Source organism: Nomascus leucogenys, chromosome 7b, assembly GCF_006542625.1.
Source record: "Nomascus leucogenys isolate Asia chromosome 7b, Asia_NLE_v1, whole genome shotgun sequence".
Classification (NCBI taxonomy): domain Eukaryota; kingdom Metazoa; phylum Chordata; class Mammalia; order Primates; family Hylobatidae; genus Nomascus; species Nomascus leucogenys.
Genome location: NC_044387.1, coordinates 27,897,484 through 27,922,246, shown reverse-complemented (window position 1 = coordinate 27,922,246; position 24,763 = coordinate 27,897,484). Strand labels below are relative to the sequence as shown.

The following is a 24,763-nucleotide window of genomic DNA, read 5'->3' as shown; positions in this document are numbered from 1 at the left end:
TGATATCTACCAGATTTGCTCACTGTAAATGTACCTTTTCTCCTTTGTAATTAATAAATGATCCTTGGAGTGATATTTTATTTTATTTTATTTTATTTTATTTTTTTTTTTGAGACGGAGTCTTGCCCTGTCACCCAGGCTGGAGTGCAGTGGTGCAATCTCGGCTCACTGCAAGCTCCGCCTCCTGGGTTCACGCCATTCTCCTGCCTCAGCCTCTCCGAGTAGCTGGGACTACAGGCGCCCGCCACCACGCCCGGCTAATTTTTTTGTATTTTTAGTAGAGACGGGGTTTCACCGTGGTCTCGATCTCCTGACCTCGTGATCCGCCCGCCTCGGCCTCCCAAAGTGCTGGGATTACAAGCGTGAGCCACCGCGCCCGGCCTGGAGTGATATTTTAAAACTGTGTTCCCCAACAGTCTTTATTCAGTATTTTAGCTTCCATTGGTGATTTTTGCTTGAATCAGCTATTATGCTTATTATAAGATGGTGATTTTTTTTTTTTTTTTTTGAGGTGGACTCTTGCTCTGTCCCCGGGCTGGAGTACAGTGGCGCAATCTCGGCTCACTGAAACCTCCACTTCCCGGGTTCAAGCGATTCTCCTGCCTCAGCCTCCCGAGTAGCTGGGACTACAGGCGCATACCACCACGCCCAGCTAATTTTTGTATTTTCTATAGAGATGAGGTTTCACCATGTTGGCCAGGATGGTCACGAACTCCTGACCTCGTGATCCGCCTGCCTTGGCCTCCCAAAGTGCTGAGATTACAGGCGTGAGCCACTGCGCCCGGCCAACATGGTGATTTTTATTTATTTTTTATTTTATTTTTTAGGTTAATGTTTTTTATTTTTTTTTATTTTTTTATTTAGATGGTGATTTTTAAATTTGTTATTCCCTATACGTCTGTTAGTATTCTTCTATAAAGAAGAACTTTCCTCTCCGCTTCATTTTTTATTTTTATATTTTAATTTTCTCCCTTTTTAGTGCTAGTATGGACTCCAACATGGATTTCTATCCATTCTTGTCCTCATTCATTTTGATGTTCAGAATATCTCAAACCTAGTCAGGTTAGAGCTCTCTCAAGATGGCTCCTGCTTATAACCAGCATGTCCTCATCTGTTCAGCACATTTACATTTTATGGCACAACAAAATGGTCTTCCTGCCTTCTTTCTTTTTTACTTTTGTTTTATAATTGTGATAAAACATACACAACAGGATGTATTATTTTACAGTTTTAAGTTTACAATTTTGGTTTGCATTTTTTTTTGTTTGTTTTTGTTTTGTTTTGTTTTGTTTGAGACGGAGTTTCGCTCTCGTCACCCAGGCTGGAGTGCAATGGTGCAACCTTGGCTCACTGCAACCTCCACCTCCTGGGTTCAAGGGATTCTCCTGTCTCAGCCTCTCAAGTAGCTGGGATTATAGGTGCCCACCAGCACACCCAGCTCATTTTTGTATTTTTAGTAGAGACGGGGTTTCACTATGTTGGCCAGGCTGGTCTTGAACTCCTGACCTCAGCTGATCCGCCTGCGTCGACCTCCCAAAGTGTTGGGATTACAGGCATGAACCACCACACCTGGCCTTGGTTTGCCATTTATTTATTTATTTATTTATTTATTTATTTTTGAGACAGAGTCTCACTCTGTCGCCCAGGCTGGAGTGCAGTGGCGCGATCTTGGCTCACTGCAACTTCCGTCTCCCGCGTTCAAGTGATTCTTCTGCCTCAGCCTCCTGAGTAGCTGGGACTGCAGGTGTGCACCACCATGCCTGGCTAATTTTCGTATTTTTAGTAGAGATGGGGTTTCACCATATTGGCCAGGCTGGCCTTGAACTCCTGACCTCGTGATCCATCCGCCTCGGCCTCCCAAAGTGCTGGGATTACAGGCATGAGCCATGGTGCCTGGCCAGTTTGCCTTTTAAAATGTGGTCTTCCCTGGTTTATCCCTGGCTTACTTCTCTTATTATTTTGACAGCTTGTCTAGATATGATAGACTCTATTCTTAAATTTTGGGTTTTTATTCATTAACTGTATGCTAATGACTCCCTTATGTCTTTGTGGGACTCTACAACTATATTACTGGTAGCCTACTAAATTCTCCAGTTATTTATCTTATGTTTCATAGGCATCTTTTTTATATTCTCTCATTTAAAAAAATGAAAGAAAACCTACCCCAAACCTATATTTTTTATTTTGCGTGGATGCCTTAGGAATCCCCATCCACTTAACGTAACTTCTAACACGCAGTTTGTCACTAGGTCCTATCAGTTCTTTCATATTCATTCCTACTGCCATGCGTCATCTCTCTATATAAGTTTTATAGGATGTTCTTGGCTCTAGTTCATTCTCTTTCTAGCTTAACTCTTGTCAGAGTAGTCTTTCCTCCTTATTTCTCATTTCATTTTTTTTTCCTAGCAAATTAGATAATTTACTACAAGTCCAAGAAGCAATTCTTGATTTTAGGCAAGGCTTTGTATAAGACACCAAAGAACGACTTTGCTTTTCTTTACCCCTATCTTTGGTGTACTTTCCTCTGTGTTAGCTTCATTTTCAGTTATGCTTTCTCTGAGTGGGAGCAACAATGGCCATTGATGGTTTCAGGCTTACATTATTTTCAAAGTAAATGATTCCAAGGAAAATCCTTCATCCTTCTAAAATCTTTCATCATCGTAAAATATAAATATGATTATTTCTCTATTTTTCTTAATTCTATTCAGTGGTTCCTCACCCCCTTCAGGATAAAGTTCAAATTCTTTGGCAAGCAAGAATTCATGAATTCTTGATTTGGCTTTTACATATTTTCATTGTCCTGTTGCTCTCTGCTTTAAAATTTATATCCATAAATACCAAGTTGCATGTGCAGTTTCCTCCGCCTGCAGTGGCTTTTCACATTATTTACTTGCCAAACTCCTTATCTTTTAGCTAAATAAACCCCAGTTCAGATATTACTCTTCCAGGAAAATCTTATTTGATAAATTTTGTGCTCAATCCCAGAAAAATTACTCTCCTATTCTACCTTTGCACCACATATGTATGTTTGTTTTTGACTTATACTGAATTGTAATCTGTTTACAAAATTTTATTTTTTTTGAGACGGAGTTTTTGCTCTGTCACCCAAGTTGGAGTGCAATGGTGTGATCTCGGCTTGCTGCAGCCTCCGTCTCCTGGGTTCATGCAGCTCTCCTGCCTCAGCCTCCTGAGTAGCTGGGACTACAGGTGCCTGCCACCACGCCCAGCTAATTTTTATATTTTTAATAGAGATGAGGTTTCACTATCTTTTTTAATAGAGATGAGGATCCACCTGCCTCAGCCTTGCAAAGTGCTGGGATTACTGGTGTGAGCCACTGTGCCCAGCCTACAAATTTTTTTATATCCATTAGATCATTAAATCTCTTTGGTCCCTTTTTGAACAAGGCAAGGTATAAATTTATTAAAAATAACAACAACAACAACAAAAACAAAAACCAAAATTAGTCTTTGCTTGTGCATCCAGTTGTGGTAGACTGGCTAATTCTGATCAACCCTATTGCTGAGAACAGCTGAAAAAGTAGGTTTAAAAAATCTCTGTGAAGGCACAGTAGAGGGCCAAGACAGTAAAACATCATGTGATCAAAACCTGGAAAGAGAGTCGGAAGCCAGCACCGTGGACCCCACGGAGCCGCCAGCCCCGCTTATGTTCTGAGACTTCAGGGAAACCGGCCCGAGCTCCGGGAATAGCGCGGGTATGGCGGCCCCGCGCATCCCCCCGGCCGCAGCGCAGGCAGCCCAGCAGAAGTTCCACCTAGTGCCAAGGATCAACAACATGAGTGGCAGTCAGGAGCTGCAGTGGATGGTACAGCCTCATTTTCTGGGGCCCAGCAGTTACCCCAGGCCTCTGACTTACCCGTAGTCCAGCCCCCCACAACCCCAGCCAGGAGTCATCCGGGCCCTGGGGCCGCCTCCAGGGGTACGTCCAAGGCCTTGTGAACAGATCAGCCCGGAAGAAGAGGAGAGCCGCCAAGTAAGGCCCGAGCGGAACAAGCTGGCTGCGGCCAAGTGTAGGAACTGGAGGAAGGAACTGACCGACTTCCTGCAGGCAGAGACTGATGAACTGGAAGATGAGAAATCCGGACTGCAGCGAGAGATTGAGGAGCTGCAGAAGCAGAAGGAGCGCCTGGAGCTGGTGCTGGAAGCCCACTGACCCATCTGCAAAATCCCCGAAGGAGCCAAGGAGGGGGACACAGGCGGTACCAGCGGCACCAGCAGCCCGCCAGCCCCCTGCCGCCCTGTACCTTGTATCTCCCTTTTCCCAGGGCCTGTGCTTGAACCTGAGGCACTGCACACCCCCAAGCTCATGACCACACCCTCCCTAACTCCTTTCACCCCCAGTCTGGTCTTCACCTCCCGCAGCACTCCTGAGCCCTGTGCCTCAGCTCATCACAAGAGTAGCAGCAGCAGCGGAGACCCATCCTCTGACCCCCTAGGCTCTCCAACCCTCCTCGCTTTGTGAGGCACCGGAGCCTTACTCCCTGCAGGTGCCACCCTAAGCAACGTCTCCTCCCCTTCCCCCACCAGTCCAGCTGGCCTGGACAGTATCCCATACCCAACTCCAGCAGCTTCTTCTCCATCCCTCTAATGAGACTGACCATATTGTGCTTCACAGTAGAGCCAGCTTGGGGCCACCAAAGCTGCCCACTGTTTCTCTAGAGCTGGCCTCTCTAGCACAATTTGCACTAAAACAGAGACAAAATATTTCCTATTTGTGCCAGAGGAATCCTGGCAGCCCAGAGACTTTGTAGATCCTTAGAGGTCCTCTGGAGCCCTAACCCTTTCCAGATCACTGCCACACTCTCCATCATCCTCTTCCTGTGATCCAACCCTACCTCCTGACAGAAGGTACCACTTTACCCACCTAGAACGCTAACTCACCAGCCCCACTGCCAGCAGCAGCAGGTGATTGGACCAGGCCATTCTGCCGCCCCCTCCTGAACCGCAAAACTCGGGAGGTGCCCGTGGCTTCTGTGATGAGCTGATCTGCAGATCTCAGCTTTGAGAAGCCTTCAGCTCCAGGGAATCCAAGCCTCCACAGTGAGAGCAGCTGCTATTTATTTTCCTAAAGAGAGTATTTTTATACAAACCTACCAAAATGGAATAAAAGACTTGAAGCTAAAAAAAAAAAAAAAAATCTGGAAAGAGAAGGAAGCCTAGAGAAATAAGGCTGGAATTTGGGTCTTCATTTCCCTCAAATGCATCTGCCAGTTCTGTCCTGAGCCTCAAGCTTTTACTAATAATGTCTGGTCCTCAAAAAATAATTAGGAATATTGGAAGACAATATGATATGATAGAAAAAAACAAAAGAAACAACAGGAAATAGAAACAGACCCCTAGTGATCCAGAAAATAGAGTTATCAAGCAGACTTTGTTTTTAATAAGTTAAAAACTAAAAGATAAGATGGAGAATTTCGGTATAGAGCCAGAAACTTTAAAAAATAATCAAGTGGAAATTTTAGAGCTGTAAAATATGATAATCAAGTGCAATGGGTAGGCTTAATAGTAGATCAGGACAGTGAAGAGATAATTATTAAACTGCAAGATGGATCAAAAGAAAAATCCAGAGTGAAGCATTGAGCAAAAAGATGGAAAATACAGAAAAGGGTGTAAGAGACATAGTCTAACACATATCATTGGATCTTCCAAAGGGGGAAGAGAGGGAGAATAAAGCATAAGTAATATTTGAAGAGATTATGGGTAAGAATTTTCCAAAACTGGTGAAAGACACCAAAGGACAGATTCTAATCCTAAAAACTTCAAAGAAGATAAATACAAAGAAAACCTCTTCAAGACCATCCATATAAAACAACTGAAAACAAAAGCTGGATAAAAAGGACAGATTACTTTATAAGCGTTAATAGTAAGACTTACAGCTAACTCCTCAGTAGAAATAATGGAGGTGAGGGAACAAAGGGATGATGTAGTTACAGTGCCTGAAAGAAAGGGAAAGTAGTGTTCAAGAATAAAGGTAAACAAATAATTGAATTGTATGCTTAAATAGGTGAATTTATGAGATGTAAAATAAAGCTCTAAATAAACCTGTATAAAAATGAAGGTAAAATAGAGATATTATCAGAGAAATGAAAACTATGAAAATTTATTTTCAGCAGATCTGCTTTAAAGAAAATACTAAAAGGAATTTTTCAGGCAGAGGAAAATGATTCCAGAAAGAAGTTTGGAGATGCAGGAAGAAATGAAGAGCAATGGGAAGGGTAAATATGTGTAAATATTTAAATAAATAGTGGCAATAAACACAACAAAGCTGGTGTAACTCTGTTTATCAGGCAAAGTAGGTTTTGAAGGGAAAACTTATTCAAGATATAAATATGGATATTTTATAATCATGACAAGTTTCATTGCCTCAGAAGATATAATAGTTCTAAATTTGTGTACATCTAATGATGTAGCTTCAAAATACATAAAATTTACAGGCAAATAGGCGCATTCATAATCATAGTGGGAGATTTTAACACACACCTTTCTTACAAAGAAAGGTGTAAGATGGAGCAATCAGAACCAAAAAATCAGTAAGGTTATAGAAAATGTGAATGCAGTTTAGAAAAGTGAATTCCAGATGGATTATAGTTCTAAACGTGAAACACAAAATAATAAAACTTATAGAAATAATAGCTCAGTAATATTTCAGTGGGGAAGATTTATTGAACAGGAAGCACAATGAAGGAAATGATTGATAAATTGCACTACATTAAAGGACTTCTTTTCATCAAGATACTATAAGAGGATAAAAAGACAGTTAAAAAAGTGTCAAAAGGTATTTACAACATTTTATGAAGAACTCTTACAAATCAATGAGAGAGACAACCCTATAGAAAAATGAGCAATAGTACTGAATAGAATAGTCACCTCAACAAAAGAAGCTATCTAAATCAGCAAATATACTCAAGGTTTTCAGCCTCATTAGTAATCAGAGAGATACAAATTAAAGCCACAGTGAGATAACACATATACCTACCAGGATGACTACATTAAAAACTTTTTCTGAATATTTATTTTGAGATATTTATAGATTCACAGGAAGTTGCAAAAATTGTACAGAGAGGTACTGTGTACCGTCACTTCCCTTCAAAAGTCACATCTTATATATAACTATATATACATCTTATATAACTATAGCACAATGCTGGGCAAGGTAGCTCATGTCTGTAATGCCAGCTGTTCTGGAGGCTGAGGCAGGAGGATTGCTTTAGGCCAGGAGTTCAAGACCAGTATGGGCAACATAGTGAGACTTCATCTCTTAAAAAAAAAAAATAAAAAAAAAAAATTAGCCTGTCATGGTGGCATGCACCTGTAGTGCCAGCTACAGGTTGAGGTGGGAAGATCACCTGGGCCGAGGAGTTCAAGGCTACAGTGAGCTGTGGTCGTACCACTGCATTCCAGTCTGGGCAACAGAGCAAGACCCTGTCTCTAGAGGGGGGAAAAAAAAGAAATATGTTGTATAATATTAAAACAAGAAAGTAGACATTTCTTATCACAAATGTATGTGTATAGTTTTGTGCCGTTTTATCACGTGTAGATTCATATAACTACCACCACAGTCAAGACACTGAACTGTATTATTACCACAAAGTTCTCCCTGTGCTCTCTAAAGTTAACCCCTTTAGAGTCTCACCCACCTGCCTCACCTCCACTATCCCTAACCCCTGGCAACTGTTCTTCATCTCTATAATTTTGTCATTTTGAGAATGTTACATGATGGAATCACACATTTCTTAGAGCAATTTTAGATTCATAGCAAAATTGAGCAGAAGGTAGATTTTCCATAGATCCTCTTCCCCCACACAAGCATAGCCTCCCGTATTGTCAACATCCCCTACCACAGTGGTACATTTGTTGCAGTTCGTGAAGCTACCTAGATGCATCATTCTCACTAAAAGTTTGTAGTTTACATTAGGGTTCATTCTTGTTCAAATGGCTAAATTTTGAGACTGAAAATACCACACATTGGTGCAGATGTAGATCAATAGGAACTTTAATATACTGCTAATGGGATAAAAATAGGTACAGCCACTGAAAAACTGGCATTTTCTACTAAGGCTAAATAGAAACCTACTGCTCAATTCAGCAATCCACTCCTAAGTAAATATCCAACAAAAATTTGTGTCCCTGTTCACCAAAAGAAGTTTTTGTAAAAACGTTTTCATAGGAATTCATTTGTAATAGCTATAATCTGAGAAAGGACCCAAATGTTCATCAATAGCAGAATGGATTTCTTAAAAAATTGCAGTGTATTCATATGGTAGAATAGAACAAGGGTAGACAAATATAGTAAATATCTTAGACTTTGTGGGTCATACGTTGTCTGTGGTCATACATTGTCTACCTAACTCTGCAGTTGTAGCAATGAAGTAGTCATAGGCAGTATGTAAACAAATGAGTGTGGTTATGTTCCAAAACAGCCATTTATAAAAACAGGCTTTAGCCTTTGGGCCTGTAGTTTGCTGACCTCTGCTGTAGAGCCACAAACTGTGCTTACCTGCACGTACATGGATCAGTCTCATAAACATAATTTTGCATGAAAGAAACCATATGGTATAATTCAATTTTTATAAAGTTCAGAAACATGCAAAACACCTACTGTATTGAAGGTGTATGAGCTATTTTGGGGGAGAAAGAGGAGATCCGGACCAGAAGGGACATGAAAAGGAAGCTTCTGGGGTGCTAGCAATTGCTTTTACCTGAATGGTGATTACTTAAGTCTGTTTACCTTTGATTATTCATTGAGATGTATACTTATGATTTGTACACTTCTCATGTATGTGTGTGTGTGTGTGTGTGTATGTTATACATTAATGAATTAGTTAAAAATAAAAACTAAACAAAAACATACACAACTTGTGTTTCCATCAGGGTAGAATTGTGTTATTTATCTCTGGCATGTAGTAAACATACAATAATTATTTATAGAATTGGGAGTTGCTAATAGCAAGCTCTGTAGCAAGGTAAGGGACAAGAGGAGTGAGCAATGATTCTGATTTAGCCTGAAGAGCTTATTGAAAACTTTTGAGGAAAAAATGTTGATAAATATACATTTTGATGTAATTAAAGATACTTTAGTGAAAAAAGATCATAATCTAAAAGGCTAACATTGGGATTTAATAAACGATTTGAGCTGACAAGTGACTATTCATCTTTGGACAGAAGGAAAAGATTCTTTTGTTATTAAGAGCAAGCTACAACTATTTTGTAATGATATTTAATTTGCTTCCTGTTTTAAATTTGCTTCAACCCGACAAATTCTTTGTTACGTTTTTTGCTTGCTTAAACCCTCTATGGATGTTGCCCTGTAAAGATTCACGTACCCATTAGTACCAGGTGGCATAGATGTGATATAGGGTTTTATTGGGAAAAACTTAGAAGAAATAGTGGAGTGTAAGCAGTCCCTCAAACTCCTTTTTTATCTCGCAGTTTAGGCCAGACATAGAGGGTCTTTATGCACCTGTGGCCAAGTGAACTTCCAGTAGAGAATGACCTCTACCCTCTGTAATGCTCCACACATTTGTAGGTCAGGGCCGGAAACACCTAAGTGAGTATGTAATAGTAGTTACGAAGGGGAAGCCTTTAGAACCCCAGAGGCATGGAGGGGTCTATTCTTCCTTTGAGCTAACAACTCAAACCTACTGAGTCTCTTTGTTGCAGCTATCCAGGGCCATCCAGATTTATCTTTATCACATGCATCCCATTATTATAAAACAAAGTGAAATCTTCTTGACCCAGTATTAAAGGTCTTCTAGTAGCTTTCTCCAACTTCCTCATCAGGCCTCTTTGCCACTGGTTCTACACAGATTTTTCTTTTTTTTTGTTTGTTTTTTTGTTTGTCTTTTTTTTTTTTGTCTTTTTTTTTTTTATGGATCAGTGATAATAACTCAATCCTCTATTTGACAAAGAAGAAGGAGAAGGAAGAGGAAGAAAAAGAAAGTGGGATAAAGGATCAGAAAGGGAGGAAAATAGAAAAAATTAGAGTATGACTCCAGGGTAGACCTGTTTTGTTGTCACTGAGTTGGTTGGTTGGTTTGTCTGTTGTATTTTTCATGTTTCGCCATGTTGGCCAGACTGGTCTCGAACTCCTAGCCTGAAGTGATCAACCCGCCTCGGCCCCCCAGAGTGCCGGGACCACAGGCGTGAGCCACCACGTCGAGCCCCCAGATTGCTTCTGGCCTCCGTGGTAGACCTCCCAGACGGGGCGGTCGGGCAGAGGCACTCCCCACATCCCAGACGGGGCAGCCGGGCAGAGGCGCTCCTCACTTCCCAGACGGGGCGGCCAGGCAGAGACGCTCCTCACTTCTTCCCAGATGGGGTGGCCGGGCAGAGACGCTCCTCACTTCTTCCCAGATGGGGCGGCCGGGCAGAGGCGCTCCTCACTTCCCAGACGGGGCGGCCGGGCAGAGGTGCTCCTCATTTCTTCCCAGACGGGGCGGCCGGGCAGAGGTGCTCCTCATTTCTTCCCAGACGGGGCGGCCGGGCAGAGGTGCTCCTCACTTCTTCCCAGACGGGGCGGCCGGGCAGAGGTGCTCCTCATTTCTTCCCAGACGGGGCGGCCGGGCAGAGGTGCTCCTCACTTCTTCCCAGACGGGGCGGCTGGGCAGAGGCGCTCCTAACTTCTTCCCAGACGGGGCGGCCGGGCAGAGGCGCTCCTCACTTCCCAGACGATGGGTGGCAGGGCAGAGGCGCTCCTCACTTCCCAGACGATGGGTGGTCTACACAGATTTTTCTTATTCACTTAATTACTTTCTAATAAACACATTGCTTTTTCCAAGCTTCTTATCTTTGCTCACATTACCTATTTAGAATGTTTCTCCCTTTCTGTAAATTCTCATTCTTCAAGAGCTGCTTTCGTCCCATCTCTCCTGTGATGGCTTCCTGATGATCGTAATTCTTATACCAATATCGCTCTTCACATACTACCTAATATTATTTATTTTTATGTGTTCATTTCTTCCTTTTCATCTAACATATAAATTCCTTAATGGTAGGGAACATGTATTAGATTACTTTGTAACATCTGTAATACCTGGTAGTCTTGTATGTAAATGCTCAACAAATAATTAATGATTAGTATGTGTGCTCTTATAAGGTTTTTTAGTTTTAAAATCGTCATATTTTAGGGTTTTATATGCCTCTTAGATTCTGAATGTTGTTATTAAGTATAATGCTAGAGTCCATAATAGAACATCTTTTTCACTCCATTGTAATTAATCCCTATTTTAGAAGTTCATTTTTTTTGAGGTTGGTATCAATTATTGTCTGTTGGTTACTCTGTTAGCCAGTTTAGTAATTAGCTTCCTCCATTCTACTTCAGCAAGAAGTTGAGAACTTTAAGAAGCTAAATCTCATTAGTAAAGAGCAGTTTGAAAACCTAACACCTGAACTTCCTTTTGAGCCAAACCAAGAAGTTCCTGTAGCACCTTCACAGTCCAGGCAAGGTATGTAAATCTGCTTTTGTGTAAGTGTCTGAATAGTATTAAAGCAGTTCTGAATTGTTTTTAAAAATTGCTCCTTTTTTTTTCTTTATTTGTGGAAAATCATTAGGTAAATGGTAAAATGCTAGAATTTTAAAACTCAACTTTTATCCTTTTGTGAACTTCTATTATCACACCAGATTATGCTCAAAGCCAGAGGCTTACCTTAGAAGTAGGCAGAATTTGTTGGTTCTTTATGTATCTGATGTGATTTTAAGATTGCTGGGAATGTTTCTCTTCCCAAAATAAAATTTTTCATTGACTCACTGATCCTTAGAATGCACTAGAGTCATTCTTTTGTTTTAAGGGTTTAGCTCTGTGTGAGAGTGTAAATAAATACATCGGGCGATCCATAAATTGAATCTGACATTTCAGACAAGTATAACTGATTTTGTTATAGGCTTTTCCTGAAGGTGGTTAAAAAAAAAGATTTATAAAAAGTCACACATATACAAAGATAGAGTGAATTTTATAATACAGCTCCCATGTACCTGTTATACTTAATCATCTCATACCCAATTTTGTTTTGTCTTGACTCCAGTCACTCCTATACCTCCCTCTGGATTATTTTTAAACAAATTCTCAATCATATGATTCATATTTTTTTATCCCTAAAGATTTCTGTATGTGTCTTTAAAAAGATAAGGGCTATATCTTTTAACACATAAATAGCAGGACATTATCATATCTAAAATTAACAATAATTCCTTAATGTTAGATATCTAGTTAGTGTTCAAATTTCCTCATTCATCACTTTTTTTTCCAGTTTCTTCAAATAGATTGCAATAAATTGATATGTCTTTTTTAGTCTACAGGTTTCTACTATTTTTTGCCTTATAATTTATTGGTCCTTGCAATTTGGTATTGAAGAAACTGGGTTGTTTGTCCTGTAGAATTTCTCATATTCTGAATTTTCCTGATTGCATCCCCATGGTTTCATTTAACCTGTTTTCTAGTCCTGAATTATCTGTAACTGTTAGTTCAGCATAGAGACTTGATTAGATTAAGACTCAAATCTCTGTAAGAATATGTCATATGTAGTATTGAATACTATTAGGAGATACATAATGCTCTATTGTCTCTTTTTGTAATGTTAGCAGTCATTGATGATCAGTGAGTGAAGCTTTTATTTTACTAGGGGTTGCAAAATAGTGATGATTCTATTTTTAATCATTACGTCTTACCTTAATAGGTAGAATACTCTTATAAAGAGAACTTTCCCCAGAATATTTATTTATTCTGAGGTAGAGTTCTTACAGGAAAGTGAGTCAGTGCTGAATTATTTCCCTTTGTTTACTAGTTTCAAAGTACTAGCTGGTTCCTTAACATTCTTCGCTGGTGACTAATGAAGTTTTTGTTTGTTTGTTTTTAAATCATCATTGTGAACTGATAAATACATGAGATGGGTTTCACTCTATTATAGTTATTATTATTATTATTATTATTATTGATACCTGTACCAGTTATCAGTTTATTGACTTTTAGCTCTAAAGCCACCTTTCATTTTCTTGCTCAGTAATAATGGAGTTGGACTGTTAACTTTAATGTTTCCCACTCCACAGAAGGTTGAGTCCCCACACAGGGTTGAGCTTTGTCAGTACCACATCTGCTACTCAGTTGGTCATTGTTTCTAGGCCTTTTGAACAGAAAGAGCTAGGAAATTTTTTAAGGAGAAAAATATATTATGTATTCATGTTGATATTTTCTGTCTAAATTTAAGATTATAGGTTTTAATTTTAATTTCTTTGATTTTGTAGTTGTATTGCTTTTTACTTATATATAAAACATCTTTCTTTCTAACCACAGTAACATAATTATTTATTTGCTAATCCTACGATATAATAGTTCCAGAATAACAATAACATTAAATAATAATATTATAAATACTGAAAGGTAACTACTTTTAGAGTTCTTTAAACTGTAAACTTTTTTTTTTAATTATTATTATACTTTAAGTTTTAGGGTACATGTGCACAATGTGCAGGTTTGTTACTTCATACTTTAAAGCTTTCTTTAAAGTTCTTAGTGTGTCCCACTAGGGTTGTTCAGTTAAATTGCTGGATTTTTTGTCTTGTTAAATTTGAATACTTTAAAATTGAGAATGTATATTCCTTTGCACATCATAGAAAGCATACAAGTCACAAATAAGGAGATAAATTTGGCACTGCATGACATTAACAAAGAATTAATGTCATAGAAATCTAAAACCTTAAAAATTAGTATGAAAAATGGCAAACATTAATAGAAAAAGTAGTAAATTAAACATGAACATCAGTTTCATATTTGGGAAGACCAAATGGCCAATAAATATGAAAAGATGCTATTTTTACTGAGGTTTTCCAATTAAAACCATAGTGATACACCATATTATAACCCAGCAGTTTCATTTCAAGAGATACTGTTGCAGGCCGTTGTGGCTCATGCCTATAATCCCAACACTTCGGGAGGCCAAGGCAGGAGGATAACTTGAGCCCAGGAGTTTGAGACCAGCCTGGGCATACTGTTGCCAATGTTTACCAAGAGAACATTTGTAGTATCATTGTTCATAATAGAAAAAAGCAAATGAAAACTAAAAAATGCCAAGTTATAGTAGAATGTATTATAAGATGTGGTGTATTCATACATAGGAAAAATAGGCAGCAGTGGAAAATGAAATAACTAACGTTACATGTGACAAAATGTGTTAATCTAAAAATATAGGAAAAAATAACAAAAAAATAAAAAAAGGGATGTATAAAATAAGCTAGAACAAAAAAGTTCATTCAGTGTAATGCTATTACATAAAGTATAAAATTCATGGATAGATGCATAGCACATAGGAGCCATGAAGAGAAGCAAGGAGAATTATTAATATAAAAAATTAATATATTAATTTACTCCTGAGGGTGGGGGAAATCCCATCTGGAACGTCTGCACATGTGTTTGCTAACATCTGGAATTTATGTATGTATTGGTCTAGTTGGTCGGTATGAGTGTGTATCAACTGTATTTTAAAATTTATATATAAATTTATTAAATTTTATTTGTGTGCTATAATCTCTAGTTTTTAAATATATGAACAGAAAAATATAAAAATAAAGCAAAAATTTGAAAGATAGAATTTGACCCAATATATTGCTATGACAGGAAATGTTGAACAGATTAATGTTCAAATTAAAAGATAATTTTAATCTTAAAATTAATTGGACTTAAAATTCACTCTATGCTAGTTATATGTCATAACATATGGAAAGACTGGAAGGTAAAGGATGGGAAATCATATAAAAGAATGATCCTAATAGAAAAGAGTTGGTATTGCTATTACGATATTGAATTTAAGGCATAAAGAAGGAGTTTATTTTCACTGTCTTCAGTATCTATATTCCTATTTATTCCCTATACCTGCTCCAAACAGGCCTCTGTCCTCCACATCCCAAATCAGCTACTGATAATACCACCAGAAATCTCCATATGTAAGAGGGTTCAAATTAGTTCTCATCTTACCTGACATCAGCATTAGATCAAATTAATCGCTCTGTCCTGAAACACATTTTTACTTCCTGGACACTTATTCACTTATTCTCCTTCTGCCTCATGGAGTCTTTTTTGCTAGTTCTTCAGTGTTTCTCTAACCTCTAAAATTTGGATGCTTTAGGACCCAGTCCTCAAATTTCTCCTCTTTTGAATCCTCAATAACTCCTTGTGTAATAGCATCAAGTCTCATGGGTTTTAAAGAGCATTATTATACTAATGAGTATCAAATTAATATGTATAGACAAGACCTCCATCCTGTATTTCAGACAAATATTCAACTGTGTGGTTAACAGTTCCACTTGTATATTTTATAAGCATGTTAAATTTCATATGTCCAAAATCTAAGTTCTGAATTCCCACCCCTCTCCAAGGACTTTTCCTCCTAGACTTCCACATCTCTAAATATTACCTCCATTTTTCCAGCTGCACAGGTCAAAACATTTCTGTGTCATTTTTGATCCATTTGTTTTTTAAATTCCATATCTTATTTATTGGAAAGTTATATTCATATATATTTAAAATATATCTAGAATCTAACCACTTCTCACTTTCTCCATCTCTATCACCCTGTAAAAGTCACCATCGTTTTCTCCTTGGTTAATTGTAATAAACTCCTAGCCTGTCTCCCTCCTTTCATTCTGATCACCCTACAAATATCCAGTTTTATTTTTTGTTTCCTCTTAAAAATTATATATAAGGTGTACAACATGATGTTTTGATATATACATAGTGTAATGGTTACACTAGTTAAGCAAATGAACATATTCATTATCTCACATAGTTACCTTTTTTTTTGTGGCAAGAGCACCTAAAATCTCTCTTAGCAAAAATACCAAATATAATATAATATTATTAGCTATGGCCCTCAGGTTGTACATTAGGTCTCTAGACTTATTTATCCTACATATCTGCAACTTGGTATTTTTTTACCTGCATCCCCCCATTCTCCCTTATCCCATCCTTGGTAACCACTGTTTTATTATATACATCTATATACTTTTTAAAGATTCTATATATAAGTGACATTATGAAGTATTTTTCTTTCTGTGTCTGGCTTATTTCATTTAGCATAATGTCCTCCAGTTTCATCCATGTTGTAGCAAATGGCAGGATCTCCTTTTTTTAAAGGCTTAATTCTATTCCATTCTCTCTCTCTCTCTCTATATATATATATATACACACATATATACATATATACACATATATATATATACACACACACATATACACACACACATCACCATTTCTCTGTTTATCATAAGTGGACACATACTTTAGTTGTTTCCATATCTTATATCTTGGCTATTGTGAATAATGTGGCAACGAACATGTGAGTGCAGATAGATATCTTTCTATTGTGATGATTTCATTTCCCTTGGGTATATACCCAGAAGAGGGATTGTTGGGTCATATGGTAATTCTACTTTTAATTTCTTTACAAATCTCCACACTGTTTTCCACAATGGCTGCACCAGTGCACCTTTTCATATACTGTTGGCATTGTTATGTCTTCTTTGGAGAGATCTCTAATCAGGTCTTTTGCCCATGTTTTAATCGGATTATTTGCATTCTTGCTATTGAGTTGTTTGATTTACTTATACATTTTGGATATAACTCCTAATCAGATGTGTGGTTTGCAAATATTTTTTCTTATTCTGTATGTTGTCTCTTCACTCTGTTGATTGTTTCCTTTGCTGTGCAGAAGTTTTCTCATTTGATGCAATCCATTTGTTTATTTTTGCTTTTGTTGCCTGAGCTTTGTGGGTCATATTTTTTTAAAAATTAAGATATCGTTTACATTCAGTAAGTTTCACACCATTTATGTATATTATTTTGGGAACTTTGACAGATGAATACAGTCATGTAAACACCACCTAGTTAAGTTACTGAACATTTCCATTGCTCCCTGAGAATTTTTCCATGCCTCTTTGTATTCAACCCAGGCCAAGTTTTTGGCAGCTTGTTGTCTATTTTCTATCCCTATAGTTTTGCCATTTCTAGAATGTCATATAAATGGAATCATATAAAATATAGCCTTTTGAGTCTGGCTCCTTTCATTTAGCATAGTGCCTTTCAGATTTATTCATGCTTTTGTGTGTTGTTTGTATTACCTTTTTATTGACAAGTAGTATTCCCTTGCATGGATGTAAACAGTTTATTTATCCACTTATTAGTTGAAGGCATATAGGTTGTTTTCCTGTTTTTGGTGATTATGAATAAAGCTGCTATGAGTATCAAGTTGCTATGTGAATATATGTTTTCATTTCACTTGGGTAAATGCTTTTGAGTGGCACTGTTGGATCATACAGTAAGTATAACTTTTTAAGAAACTGTCTAACTTTTCCAAAGTGGTTGTGCCATTTTGCATTCTTACCAACAATATATGAGGGTTCCAGTTGCTCTACATCATCACCAGCATTTAGTGTTGTTAGTTTTTTTAAAAAAAAATTTGCCCGTCTAATAGTAGTATCTCATTGTGGCTGATGCTGTTGAGTATCTTTTTATGTGCTTATTTGCCATCAGTTTATGCTTGGTAAAGTGCCTGCCCAAATCTTTGGACATTTCTTTTATTGAGTTGTTTATTTTGTTACTGAGCTTTGAGAGTTCTTTACTCTGGATACAAGTCCTTTGTGTACATATGTACATATGTAATTTGCACATATCTTCTCAGAACCTGGGGCTTATATTTTCATTTTTAAGAATATCTTTTGGGCCAGGTGCAGTGGCTCACGTCATATGGCTTGTCTTAATTAGTCTGTTTGTGTTGTAAAGTACATTGATTGGTTTTCAAATGTTGAACTAGTCTTGGATTCTCAGGATAAGCCTCATTTAGTTATTATATTATCCTTTTATATATTGTTAGACTCAGGTTGCTTACATATTTTTTGAAGCCTTTTGTACTATATTCATGAGGAATATATATATTTTTTCATTGTCTTGGATTATATTTGTCTGATTTTGGTGTCGGAGGAATGCTGGCATCATAAAATGAGTTGGTAAGTGTTCCTTCTTTTGTATTTTGGAAGAGTTTGTCTACAATTGTTTATTTCTTACACATTGGTAGCATTCCCCAGTGATGCCATCTGGGCCTGGAACTATTGGAATGTTTTAAACTACACATTTATTTATTTAAGAAATATAAGACTAAGTAAGTCTTTTTTCTCAGGTGAGCTTTTGTACCTATTGAATTTGTTCATTTCCTGGAATTTATAATACGCTCTTTTTCTCCTTTTACTCTTCGTAGGTTCTGTAGTGATATCTCTTCTTTCATTCCTACTGTTTATAAATTTGTGTCTTTTTTGTCTTGATCTAGCTAGAGGCTCATCAGTTTAATTTTTTTAAGTTTTATTTTCATTGATTTACTTTATTCCAGTTTTATTAATTTTTGCTCTTTATTATTTCCTTTTTTCTTATTTTGTTCCTCCTTTTCTAGTTTGAGTGGAAGCTTAGATCATTTATTTGACACCATTTTTCTTTCCTATTATAACCATTTAATGCTACAAATTTCTCTCTAAGCAATATTTTAGGTGTTATTGTGTTTTGATTTTCATTCAGTTCTATATATTTTCTAATTTCTTTTTAATTTTTTGATACATCAGCTATTTAGAAGTGTTTTTGTTTAATTTTTAAAATTTGGATATCTTCCTGAAATCTATTTTTTTGAAACCTAATTTGTAAGGGAGAAGTTTAAATTATTGATTTGAGAGTTTCTTTTCTGATATAAGCATTTAATATTCTCTCTCTATCTCTATCTTTATCTCTATCTATCTATATATATTTTTAAGACAGAATCTCGGAGTCTCGCCCTGTCGCCCAGGCTGGAGTGCAGTGGTACAATCTCGGCTCACTGCCACCTCTGCCTCCTGGGTTCAAGTGATTCTCCTGCCTCAGCCTCCTGAGTAGCTGGGATTATAGGTCTGTGCCACCACACCTGCCTAATTTTTGTACTTTTAGTGGAGACCAGGTTTCACCACATTGGCCAGGCCGGTCTCAAACTCCTGGCCTCAAATGATCCACCCACCTCGGCCTCCCGCAGTGCTGGGATTACAGGCATGAGCCATGAGCACAGCCCTTAATTCTATATATTTTTATTTAAGCACTGATTAAGCTGCATTCCACAAATTTTGATATGTTGTATTTTATTAATTTTTATTCTTTTCAAAACATTTTCTAAATTCTTTTGAGACTTCCTCTTTATGGATTATTTAGGAGTGTATTCGGTGTAATTTCCAAGTGATTGGAATTTTTTCAGTTACCCCTCTGTTATTAATCTTATTGATATATAGTTTAATTATATTATAGCCAGAGAACATACTTTACATTATTTTAAAATTTAAAATTAATTTGTTAATTTCAAATTTGTTTAATTTGCTAATTTTATCACCCACAATATAGTCTGTCTTGGTGAATGTACCATATGCATCTGAGAAGAATGTTTATTATACTATTTTTCAGTAGAATGTTCCATATTGTCTGTTCAATTCAGTTGGTTAATGGTGTTGATGAGTTCTATATCTTTGCTGATTTTTTGTCTACTGGTTCTATCTTACTGAGAGAGGAGTGTTGAAGTCACCACCTATAATTGCAAACTTGTTTATTTCCTATTTCAGTTCTGTTGTGTTTTGCTTCATTTATTTAGAAGCTCTTTTGTTAGTTCACCTTATACCCATTGGTATATTGTGTCATCTTGGTGAATTGGCCCTTTCATTCATATATGTTGTCCTTGTTTGCTTTGAAATTTAGTTTGTCTGATTTTAATATAGCCATTCCAGCTTTCTTTCATTTCTTCCTCATGGTATGTGATGTATCTTTTGCCAACCTTTTACTTTTTTTTTTAACCTACCTATATCATTATATTTGAAGTCAGTTTATTATAGATAGCATATAGTTAGCTCATGTTTTTATTCAGTCTGACAGTATATCTTTTAATTGGTGTGTTTTGACTAATGTAATTATTGGTATGTTTGGATTTAGGTCAACCTTTTTATTATTCATTTTCTTTTTTTGCTTCTATTGCCCATTTTGTGCACACTTTGTGTTGTTTGTAACTTTTTCCATTACATTTTAATTTATGTACTATGAATTTGGACATATATATCTTTTTTTGTGTAATTGTTTTTAGTGATTGCTCTAGGGATTGCAAAGCACATACTTTTCAGTTTATTTGGAATCAATATTTTACCATTTCAATAAGAATGTAGAAACCTAACCCCCATAGAGATATTTTTTTTTTCCTTTCTCTCCCCACTGGCCCCACCCCAAGAGATAGGGTCTCACTCTGTTGCCAAGGCTGGAGTGCAGTGGTGCAGTCATGGCTCACTGCAGCCTCAAACTGCTGGGTTCAAGCAATCCTACCACCTCAGCCCCCTGAGTAGGTTGGACTACAGGTGCATGCCACAAAGCCCAACTAATTTTTTTATTTTTTGTAGAGACAGGGTCTCACTACATTGCCCAGATTGGTCTAGCACTCCTGGCCTCAAGAGATTCTCCTACCTCAGCCTCCCAAAGTGCTGGGATTATAGGCATGAATCAACACACTCAGCTGAAATTTCTTTATGTAATAATTGTCTTATATATCTTCATATGTTAAAAAGCCCATCAGACAATGTTTTATTTTTTACTTTCAAGCATGTTTTAAATAACTTAAAAGGATAATAGTCTATTATATTTATCCGGACCTTTACCGTTTATCTTGCTGTTCCTCTATTCGTGATGTTTCAGGTTTCCTTCTGTTATCATTTTCTTCTGTCTGAAATACTCAGGTTAGCAATTCTTTTAGAGCAGTTCAGTTGGCCATGATTTATAGTTTTCTTTCTTCTGAGAATGTCTTTATTTCACCTCATTGCCAAGGATATTTTCACTGGATAAAGAATTCTGGACTGACAATTGTTTTCTGTTAGTGATTCAAAACTGTTGTACCACTTCTTTCTGTCCTCCATGGTTTTTGGTATAAAAATTTATAGTCATTCAAATTGTTTCCCTACAAGTAATGCATCTCTAGCTACTTTCAAGATTTTTTTTCATCTTAAGTTTACAGCAAGTAGAGTGTGATGTGCCTTGGTATGGAATTCTTTGGGTTTATCCTGGATGGGATTCTCTGTTTCTTAAATCTGTAGGTTTGACTTTAGACAAATTTGGGAAGTTTTCAGCTAATATTTCCTTAAAAAAAATTTTAGCCCTGCATTTCTTCTCTCCTAGACTTTTTGTTGTCTCACAGGTTCTTAAGGATTGGCTGATTATTTTTTTTCAGTTTCTTTTTTTTTCTGTTGTTGAGGTTGCTTTTCTGTTTTCAGTTCAATTTCTGTTGATTCTGGTTGCTTTTAATGTTTCCTCTTTGTCACCTATTTTAAGCACCTTAATTACGATTGCTTTGGTGTACTTTTCATGTTTCTTGTGCTTGAACTCACTGAATTTTTAAAATATGTGTGTTTATACATTTTTAATCAAATTTGGAAAGCGTTCAGCTGTTCCTTTAAATTTAAAATTTTAATTAAAAATTAATAGGCTGGGTGTGGCAGCTCATGCCTGTAATCCCAGCATGGGATTTTGGGAGGCCAAGGCGGGTGTATCACCTGAGGTCAGGAGTTTGAGACCAGCCTGGCCAACATGGTGAAACCCCATCTCTACTAAAAATAGAAAAATTCGCTGGGTATGGTGGCGCGCACCTATAATCCCAGGTACTTGGGAGGCTGAGGCACGAGAATCACTTGAACCCGGGAGGTAGAGGTTGCAGTGAGCCAAGATCGAACCACTGCATTCCAGCCTGGGTGACAGAGTCAGACTGTGTCTTAAAAAAAAAAAAAAAGAAAAGAAAATTAATAATGTTTTCCTGTTACTTTTTCTCTCAAGACTCCAATTACGTGTAAAATTTATATTAGGGCACTTGAAGTTATCCCATACTTCACTAATGCTCTGTTTTGTTGTTGTTTTTCAGTGCTTTTACTCTGTTTTTGTTTTAGGTAACTTTTATTCCTCTCTTCAAGTTTATTAGCCTTTTCTTCTACAGAGTCTATTTTTAATCCCATCCAGTGTGTGTGTGTGTGTGTGTGTGTGTGTGTATGTGTATGTTTTAAAATCTCAGCTGTCGTCCTTTTCTCATCTAGAAGCTTGATTGGGTTCTCTTTTATACTGCCTATATGTATATATTTTTTAATATGCTTATGTTTTTCTGTGCTTTATTGAATACACAAAATATAGTTATGATTTTGTTTTTTTGCTAGCAAAGTGTAAATCCAGGATTTGGATTCATATCTATCTGACTGCTATAGTTCAGTGGCCAGCAAATTATGGCCCATTGGCTGAAACTAGCCTGCCATGGGCCAATGTGGTAACACCGGTCATTTACATATGGCCTCTCGCTGTTTTTATGCTACAAAAGCAGAGCTGAGCTGTTTCAACAGAGACCTTATGTCTTGAAAAGCCAAAAATATTTACTATCTGACATTGGTAGGAAAAGTTTGCTGAGTTCTGCTTTAGAGGCATTTTTATTTATAAAAAACCTGAAGTGCCAGTTCTCATGTAGCATTTTTAATTTTTGACGTTCACTAAACACTAACAGCATAATATTGAATTTTATTTTTATAAAGGCAGTGGAGACTGTAGACAAGGCTCATATAGTTCAGGTATGAAGCTGTGCAATGATCTGATTTGGTAGTGATAAAATTTGGAAAATCTTAGATAGTAAAATAGTTAGCATACCCCTAAGTTCAGTGGTTTTTACATTTAGCGTGTTTAAGATTCACCTGGAAAGCTTGTTGAAACAGATTAAAGGACTCTGTATCAACTTTCTGATTCAGTAAGTTAGGTGGGATATGAGAATATACGTTTCTAATAAGTTCCCAAGTCATGCCAGTAGTTCTGTTTGGGACCATACCTTGAAAATTACTGCTTTAACCCTTTTTAAGTGTATCATTTGAATTTCAGTAAATGTATAAAATTGTAAACCAGCACCACAGTCCGGTTTTAGAACAATTCCATCATGCTAAAGAGTTCCTCATGCACATTTGCAGTCAATGCCAACATTCACCTTCAGCCTGAGGCAACTAGTTATCTTTCTGTCACTATGGTTTTGCACTTTTCAGAAATTTTATATAAATGGAATCATATGATACATAGTTATATACTTGGAATCTTTCACTTAACATAATACTTTTAAGATTCATCTATGTCATTGCATGTATCAGTAACTTTCTTTTATTGCTAAGTATTATTTCATAGAATGAGCATACTACTTTTTTTGTCCATTCAACATTTTATGGACATTTGGATTGTTTCTAGTTTTGGCTATTATGAAAAATGCTATTATGACTATTCATGTACAAGAGATGGCATATGCTTTTGAGCAAAAGGAAGTTATAATATCTAGATGATATTCGTATATTATCCTATGCTTGTAGTTGACAAAAAATGTTAATATGTTCTTGTTTCCTAATATATTTCCAATAATAATATTTTAATATTTACTATGAATATTTTATGTTCTTGCAATGAACTAATATTTGATAATTTTATGTCAAAATATTATAAATTGGTATATGATAGTCTATAAACATTTTGTAAAATGTTTCTTTTGAGATAACCAACATACTCTATAGATGTTGATGTTACAAAATTAATATATCTACTCTTATTGGTGGGCAAAATTCACCCTGAGCAAACCTGGAATAAAATAATTATAAAACAAATAAAACTTAGCTTTTGATGTTGGAAATGTTCAGATACAGATAACAATAGGGAGAATTGTTTAATGAAATCCCCATATGTCCATCTCACCTAATTTCAACAATTGTTAATAGTTTGACATTCTTTTTTAATCTGTATCTTGCCCCCCAATCTATTCCTGGTATTCTATACTGAATCTCAAAATCATATCATTTCTCCTGGAAATACTTCACTATATATGGCAAATTGACGAGGACTTACAAAACAAGTATGTATGTAAGTTTTTACAGCACCATTAATTCACCTAACAAAATTAGCAATAATTTTTAATATCGTCTACTACCCAGTATATGTTTACTTGTCCCTAATTGTCTGAAATATATTTTTCAAATTGTTTGATTGAACTAGGATGAAACAAGATGCAAACATTGCAATTGACTGATAACACTGTTAAGTTAATCTTAATCTATAATGATTTCTCTTCCCTTGTTTTTCCATGACAATGATTTGTTGAAGAAACTGGTTAATTTGTTGAAGAAACTGGTAGGATTTCTTATGATCTGCATTTACCTGACTATATCTTCTTCATATCATTTAGTATATCCTTTATCCCATGTATTACTAATGAAGTATAAGTACAAAGGATTTAGATAGAGGATTGAGTATATTCAGGTTTTGGCATTGTTTTTTTCCTAGTAGCAAGGATATTTCTTAGGAAGACTTGTCTATTTCCTATAGCATCATAGCATGTCTATCACTCCCACTTTTACTGATGCTGTGATTCATGATTTGATTCAGGTGTTGTTAGCCTGATCCTTTCATTATCAAGTTTCCCTCCAATCTTTTACCAAATGGTTTTAGCAGCTATTGATGAATATTCCCTAGATTTCCTCTATTTCAGTAGAATTGCAAAATGGTTATCTTCTAATTCCATCATTCCTTCTGCAATCCTTACATAAAATTTTTCTGTGAAGAATGTTCTTTCATCAACTCTTTGGTTACCCTGAAATTCAACCTTTACAGACAAGGAAGGATAAATGCTTGCTTCTTTCTTTTTATTCAGTTTATTGGCTTTCAAAATAATGAGTTGG

The 24,763-nt window shown here is 36.6% G+C and overlaps 1 protein-coding gene and 1 pseudogene across 5 annotated transcripts in view; both read left to right on the top strand.

The window, feature by feature from the left end:
- Positions 1-24,763, top strand: part of LARP1B (La ribonucleoprotein 1B) — a 147,387-nt gene that overhangs the window by 85,848 nt on the left and 36,776 nt on the right. For 4 of the 5 annotated variants that reach the window (XM_030815711.1, XM_030815713.1, XM_030815712.1 and 1 more), the window contains one exon: positions 11,339-11,462. The exons of the other annotated variant lie outside the window; for it this stretch is intronic. In XM_030815711.1, coding sequence (XP_030671571.1) covers positions 11,339-11,462 — 124 coding nt within the window. The remainder of the gene's footprint in view (positions 1-11,338; positions 11,463-24,763) is intronic. 5 annotated transcript variants of the gene reach the window in all.
- Positions 3,665-4,932, top strand: LOC100602077 (annotated as a pseudogene).